This window comes from Halyomorpha halys, unplaced genomic scaffold, assembly GCF_000696795.3.
Source record: "Halyomorpha halys isolate HHAL.00 unplaced genomic scaffold, Hhal_1.1 Scaffold1700.1, whole genome shotgun sequence".
Classification (NCBI taxonomy): Eukaryota; Metazoa; Arthropoda; class Insecta; order Hemiptera; family Pentatomidae; genus Halyomorpha; species Halyomorpha halys.
The window spans coordinates 28870-37044 of NW_027116561.1; the positions used below are offsets into that span (position 1 = coordinate 28870).

General features: G+C 30.5%; 1 protein-coding gene across 2 annotated transcripts in view; it reads right to left on the reverse strand.

Annotated features, from left to right (window-relative positions):
* The window catches only part of LOC106690393 (zinc finger protein 271), a gene marked incomplete at its 5' end in the record, with an annotated part of 59696 nt that overhangs the window by 14470 nt on the left and 37051 nt on the right, over positions 1 to 8175 (reverse strand). For both annotated transcript variants that reach the window (XM_014435829.2, XM_014435828.2), the window contains 2 exon segments: positions 2218 to 2262; positions 5493 to 5537. In XM_014435829.2, the coding sequence (XP_014291315.1) occupies positions 2218 to 2262; positions 5493 to 5537 (90 nt within the window).

Here is an 8175-nt window from a genome sequence, read left to right on the forward strand (position 1 = left end):
TGTTACAATGGATAAAAGATACACAGTAATATAGAAAAGTAAAAATAATACATTAAAATAAATATAGAATATCTGGAAAAGTGAATGAGGAAGGAACAAGGGAGAGGAGATAAGAAAAGTGGGGGAAAAAAGTAGTATTTTAAAAAGACAGATAGAATACAAATATTTCTTCTTTTTTTTTTTCCCCTGCTCTCCATATCTCCTCTCCTTTGTTCCTTCCCTATTCACTTTTCCAGACGTTCTATATATATTTTAGTGAATTAATTTTAATCATCTATATCATTGTGTATCTTCAACATGTCTGTAACATGTGTTCTGTTTTCATTTAAAAAGGCTTGAAATTCAGGTCATAACGTCAGCACAAATAAATAAATTTTGATTATTTGTGTATCTTTGCTGGTCGCACCACTGAAGATCTTTTTGAATCAATCGATGGTCAACAATTAACATTATTCTACAATATCGGTTTATGTATGGTTAACAAATTGGATTTGTACAGAAGAGATCTCCAGTTTATAGTTTTCTCATTTATTAAAGTTGAATATAGAAACTGAATAAGATCTTAACCAACCAAGAATAAAAACTGTCTTGACAGTTAATGCAGACATCATCAACTATCAAGTAGTTATAGTGACCAAAATTTTTGACGCAATAACTAAAAGTGTATGCTAGTTCACTGTCATGGCCTATACATGAGATTGTTAAAGTAACATTTACTTATGCTATTAACGATTATGCCTAACCCAATAAACCAAGAAAATTAAAATAACATGAACAAACCTTTGTTAGAATTAGGTTAGGCCCTTATCTAAGGCAATCTTAATTAATTTATGAAGGTAAATAAATGTAGAACTTTTCAATTTCTTTTTCTCAATTTTATCACTTACAATTTTAATTGAATTTCTAACTTTATAATTATTTTTATTTGCAGTTATTGTGCTTAATAATCTGAAAAACAACGGGGATTGTGATTATCGTTAGTTAGACAAACAAAAATTTTCTTCCTTCAGTGGCAAATAATGAACATTAGTAACTTCTGTTAACTTTTGGACACACACAGCTATTTGGAAGATTCCATACACGATGTGATCAATGCAATATTGGCCAAGCCTCTATGTAGACATAACTCTTATGAATTAATATCTTAAATTTTCCTTATGGTGATAAATATGTGGTATTTTCTATTCTGTGACACCAATCCAATGTGCAACCACAACAAACTAACAATCAATCACCCTACTTTCCCAAATGCCTTTGTATGAAGTGTGCCTTCAACCTAATGCCAGGCACTCCTTCACTGGTTTGATTTTACTGGAATGTATAAAACAGTGTTAAATAAAACATAATTAATTTAAACAAAATATCTACTGTATAAATTACAGTTGAAATAGGGGTGGCCGAAACAACAGGTGTTAGTTAATTTTGAACACTGGTGTTACGATTAGCCATATGATCGTAGATGTTTCACTTCTTCTGTTTGAACTTTCGATAATGATTTCAATTTCTAGTAACTTATTCTAATTAGCAGAATGAACTAGAAATATACATTAATATACATTTTTAATAGTAATAATTAATTTTAATTTCAAAAAATCAATTTATTATTGTGCATATTTAGTATTTGCGTTTTAAGGAATGCTTATTTTTTTATTAGTTCTTATTTTTGTTTTGGTTTGTAAATAGTGGGTTTAAGAGGTCTTTTATTTCATTTTATCTTTTATTCAAGGAGCTATAATACTAATTCTTTCTTTGTTGATGAATATATACATTTTATATATACTGCTATTTTTAGTTATATTTAACCTTTAAAAATAATAATATTATTGATAATTATATTTATTTCTTTTTTTAATGGATACTGGCTGGTAGTTTTAGTATTTTCATATCGAACCCACACTGTCGCCACAACGTACATGAAAATATTAAATTTTAAATAATTACAATAATTTAGTTCACACTTTTAGTAGTATTCATTTAATTTATCTATGTATTCTCACATTTGGAAATGTCTAGAATTGTCAGGTCAGCTAGTAATAAAAAGTCTAAGTATACCTTAAGCTATAAAATACAATCTGAACGTAGAAATACAACAGTATCAGGTCTAACGTCTTGATTTCTGATAAATCAGTTCAGATATCACTGCCGTTTCAAGGGTAATAACCTGAAGGTTTACCAAAACTAATTTAAAATAAAAAATTGTAATGAGGGGATACTTACAAGTAGAATCAGTTTCATCTGCCCTCTCTTCCTTTATAATTAGACCTGAAAGTAAACAATGGGCATAAGAAATATGGAGATAATAATAAATAAGGAAGATAGTAGATACTTCTAAATTAATAGAAGATAAAATATAATGATGAGTTGATAGTTGTCCATGGACAATATATATAAGGAGAATATAATCAGGAGTGCGATAAGTAAAGAGCACAAATCAATAGAAACTTATTTATAGTAGTTCCAACGTTTTGGCCAGAATTTCAAGCCTTCATCAGGCCTCAGAACAAAAAACAAGATAACAACCATAATGAATAAGAGGAATCACAGAATGATTTGAAAATAAGAAAACAACTAACATTTTGGATACATAAAGTGTTGAAAAACATATATGGTCTAAGTATTATAAGAAGATAAAGGCTGTATAAGAAAAGTAATAATAAAATTAAGTTAGAGGAATGAACAAATAATAAAATACATAAGAAAATCTAGTTAGTAAATATATGTACAAAATTAAAATTAAGTGATGAAAAAAAGTGAGAAATAAAACATATATGTAGGTAATTAAATATGTAAGTAATATAATAGGATTAAATAAATAAAATATAAAGTTTTATCATCCAAAAGGAATAAAGAGATATGAATATTTTCATTTAATAATAATCATTTAAAATCAAAGTTATAGAAAAAAAAAATAAGAAAGAAAATATATGTAACTAATGCATTATGTAAGTAAAATACTGGAATGAAAGAAATAAACTATAAACTTATAAAATACAGAGAGTGTAATTTGTAAATATGACAATCATAACTTGTATTTATTGTATAGGTATTATTATATTTTATCTTCCACTAGCTAACCCAGCAATGCTTCGCTATTGCTATATTTGAGTATGTATATAGATTTAATAAACACAACTGATAGATTGATATAAATTATAGTACTTAGCTGAAATTGATCATTTACATTTACTTTATTATGATTTAGAAACATAAATTAAATCAATATATGCGATATGGAACAAACATAAATTTTAGAAATTATGTTTTAAAAGCTATATCAATATTTTTTATCCTTTTAACCACAAAACTCAAGGCTCTATCTATATCAAATAACATAAGGAATACAGAGTAACATAGAGAAACTCTGTGTCTTGGGTACATATAGTAAAATTATACATAAAACACATATCCACAAAAATATTGGTTGGTAAGGCATGGTAATTGACATGGGGAGAAAAAAAAATCCTCTGAAAAAATCAAGGAGAAAAATTTCCTTGAATAATGGCATACTGACTTGAAAAGGACACTAAAAACTAATATGAAATGCTCTTTTCCAAAAGAAAAATTTACTGAACTACTTTACTCCGAGGAATAATATTTTTTTTTTAATTTATTGTAAATATGATGTAAATCAGTCCAGCAATTCAAAAGTTTACTGTGAACAAAAATTAGACCATTACCCCGAGAGCTCGGGGTCAGAATGGGCGAACGCCCTTAAACTTAATATCAACTACGCACCCCCTCCGTGGAGTCTCAGGAGCCAGTGGACAGCAAGGAGAAGTTGGATCCCTCTGTCGCAAATGCAGCTGAGAGTCGGAAACACCAGCTCATGTGCTGGGAAAGTGGCCCAACAAATCCCTCCTTGTAACACGCCGGCACCACAGGGTCAAAGAAGAATTGATGAAGTTCCTTGAAAGAAAATACTTCACCTGCTTCGAGGAGGTCTATTGTGTTGACACCAACGGATCCGTAAAATATGCCTATATTGTCGCATTTACAAAAATTGGAGGCACGGCTCTGGTCTTGGATCCGACGGTAAGATTTGAAAATAATGACTTCGAACAGGAAGGTGGATTGGAAAGGGAAAAAAAGGAAATATGTGACAAATGCTTCCCTTTCCTTAAGGAAAAATTCTGCGAGATCTTCGGAGAGGGAGAGTTCACCATGAGAGGCCTCTGGTTTGAGTCTCGCAGAACAATACCAGATAGAACAAGGAGCTTCTTAGAAGGCCTAGGTGTTAGCATCGGGGATATAGCGATCTTAGCAGAAAATATTATTTTGGACTCCCTGGGGATCATACACCATCACCTGCATGGGAATTAGCTCGTAGATTATTCATTGTTTTATTTATTTATTTTAATTTGTGGACCTGTTGATTTGTGTGTTTTAACTTATTTATTCATTAAATTATTTTATTTTATTAGTACTAGTATTTATTTTTTTAAATTTATTTATCCATTCAAGTGTTTCTTGTAACCGGCTTTTTATTATATTTTCCTTTGAACCTATGTGTTAGTCTTGTTTTTGTAGAATGTATTTGTTTGTTTGTTTTTGGTAAACTGATCTAATGCTGTGACTATAAATGATGGTCTGATCTCATTGCTTTCTAATAGTGAATTTATTTAGCGGGTTACTGGAGAGGATCTACAAGGATGAATTCGGAAGAGTGAATTTGTTGATCGGGTGAATTAAAAATTGTGAAATTGAAGGAATAGAAAAGGGAAAGAAAAAAAGGAATGAATTGAAATATTTGTATTTGGCATAGAGACTGAAATTGATTATATAAGGAAACTGTAGGGGGAAAAAAAACTATTTTCTTTATATTTTATTATACCATGTAATTTATATATGTCCGATTACGGATTGATAAGTATGCTGTGTATGTAGCAACCTTATGTATTTAGGCAGCATAGATGAATAAAGTATTTCTCTCTCTCTAGATGATGTGATAAGACGGTAACTATGGTAACGTATTTGATAACGACTAACTTTGCTATATCATCGTTAGTACTTGTCTGATTTAGATGATTTTTTCTTATTATTTGGGGCAATTTTATTATATAAGATATTTTCACGTACATACTACCTAAAATATAAATAGTTTTTACATTAAAATCCTCCTAGCACCTCAAAATATTGGAAAAATTGAGACCGACTGACCTATAAAAGTGTGGTAAAAGATTTTTTTTATATTCGTTTTTGGCACCTCAAGAAACCTTTAAATACAAATTTTTGAAAAGATTGGAAAATAAAGTTTGTTAGACCAACATTTTCGCACAAACTTGGCAGTGGTTAAGGCTCTATAAACTGCACCGGATGGCACAAACCAGGTATAAGTAAACAAATTAGAAAATTTACCACTTTAATTTGTTAAAATGATTTTGATTGAACCTGTCTTTAAATCAGTTAAGGATATGCTGTCATCTTGAGACAAGTAAATTAATGTTTTAACAAAACTAATCAACATTCAAACATTTAGACGTGGGGATACTTACTATCAAATCCAGTTTCATCTGTTATCTCTTCTTTTATATTCAAACCTGAAATTAAAAAACAGGCATGATAAACATTCAGGGAAAGACATTAATATAACGTAAATAAGCTTTACACCACTGAAAAAATTATAAAGTAGTCAAAGGTTGGTTACTTATATAAGCTGACAACATGTATTTATGTAAATTGCAAAACTCTAAAAATCAGTTTCAACACCCACAATTAAAATTAAACTTGCCTTCTAGAAACTAGATGAAGTTCAGAACAAATAAAAAAAGTAATTATATTTTAATGTGCCAGCAAACCTCCTCCATGATATTAAACTAGAACCCAACAGTTTAAACTTCTCAGCTTAGTAAGAATGCTATATCTTACTGAGTGAAAAACTCACAAGTTACTTAATTTCCAAATAAATTGCAAGGACTAAATATTAGACGCTAAAATTAAGTAAATTATTGCATTTACCGTTTTAGGACATATTTAAAATAGTTGTTAGATTACATTGATGTAATCTTCTCTGAAAATAACACTGTGGAAGATATATACATGATTTCTAACGAGAGCAGAATAGGACTACTACAGCTTAAATCAAAAGTAAACAAAATCCTACTAAATTTCAACGTTGGTATTAAACAAAATAATTCAATAATGAAATTGAAAAAACGTGGTTCTCACCGATTTCATCCATTATTATCTCACAAGTATAATACTTTTACCACTCAATTAATAACAGCCGGCTCAACAAACAAGCAATGGCAGTTCATGAACGACCAATCAAGCAGAACGATGTGGTCGGAACCTTGGAGGAAGGAGTATAATGGCCAGAGTAAGTAACATTTAAAGAGAAACAGTAATGAAAGAAATAATATTGGATCATGGAAAATATTAAATTAAAAAAAATATATATGATAATCTAATTATTATATTATAACTATTCTTTTTTATGCAAACAAAAGTCAAGTTCAGTCATGCGGTGTCAGTCCGGTGGCGTTCCATTAAAGAATTGACAAGGAGTCTATGTAGAAACATTTGGGGGCATAGGGAGGACACCAATTCTTTTTTTTTCACGGTCCTTTGACCATCTTTATTGTCCAGCGTTTTTCCCCAAACAATGAATCAGCCATGTAGCCCAACCATGGCCAGAACAGTTATGGCCACCGCCAGCTTACTTGAGAGAGTATGTTTAATCGATAAATTAGTATCACTTAAAACTTAGTATGGTATCGTATTATTATTATTTTATTGAAAGATGAACTCCTAGGCTTATACTACTTACTATTACATTATTGTATTAGGTCTTTTGATTAGTGTGGGTGTAGTGATTTGTATTATGATTTTTTCTTCAATTCTTCTTTAATTATGCTTCATGGTGGAGTTGTTATTTAGAATACTGAGGCTTCTATACTGTGGGAGCTGATATGTGCTTAAATCAGCACCCGCACTTCTTAGGCTAGCGTTTTATTTTCTGTTTGTAACAGATGTGTCTCGGCAGATGGTAGCACCTTTTAGTGTTGATTAGGTCGAGAATTTTTTCGGCCCGACTTTATCTTCTAAAAGTAAAACCAATTCGGATTAATTCTCTATATCTTTAATATATGGTGGAGGCGTTTTGGAATTTTGGACCGACCTGATTGTTTGTTCAATATTTTTATCTGTGATTTGAATTAGGACATTAAATATGTATATATGTATCTAAACCGGCTGTCGTTTCTAGCTTATATTATCCAGATCAATTGGCCGTGATCTTCAACTACCAGTGATTTGTTCTTACTTCACTACAACTTTCCAAGTCTATGCTACTCACCGTCTGCGATGGCTCGCGTCTTAATTTTCCGCTCTCCTATTAAATTGCAACAGTTTTTAAGGGAAGAATTTGGAATTTGACCAGTAATTAAAATCAATATTCCAGTATAAAATAACCTTTACTAACACTTCACCATATGCGTTCTCATTTAATGGTGATAATAATTTTAAATATTTGGTTCATGGAAAGTTGTTTGTATTTGAGAATGTGAGCGGCCGTTAAAGCACTCCGAACTTGGAGGGATATTCGGTAGTAGCTGCCATTATCGAATTGATCCTTTCCACCCGTATGATTTGTCTAATTTAGTTAAATTTATAACGTTAATGTAAGGGGCTAATAGTTTTTTTAATGGAAAAAAAATAGAGAGGTGAAGAATGAACAATACCATTAGATCTCAATATTATATTAGCTTAAATAAACTTATATTATTGAGTTAGACAATAATTTCAATCATTATAGAAAAGGTCCCTCACAACTCAGAAGTCAATAAGAGTTTATCCAGTCATATAAAAACAAAACAAAAACACAATTAATATACCTTCCACCAAACTGGAACAATTATACACACTCGCCTATTATCATCACTCTATCTAAAAACAAAAAAACCTTCTCTCCACTCTCGCTCGTCAGTGTTGCCATCTCACAGTTGGCATATATAATGTTGGGTAGTATTCGCTCACAGCCTCTTCAAGTTTATTAAAGTAGAGTCGCCGAACTTACCTTTAATTTGTTTAATACTGTTTGCGTGAAGCGCTCTATACAGGGTAATTTCCTTTAGTGGAATGGAAATTAATATAGAAATAACAAATGGAAACTATATTTAAAATTAACTGAAATAACAAAAGTGTATTTAAGTCTCTAATGTAAATTATGGATGGGAT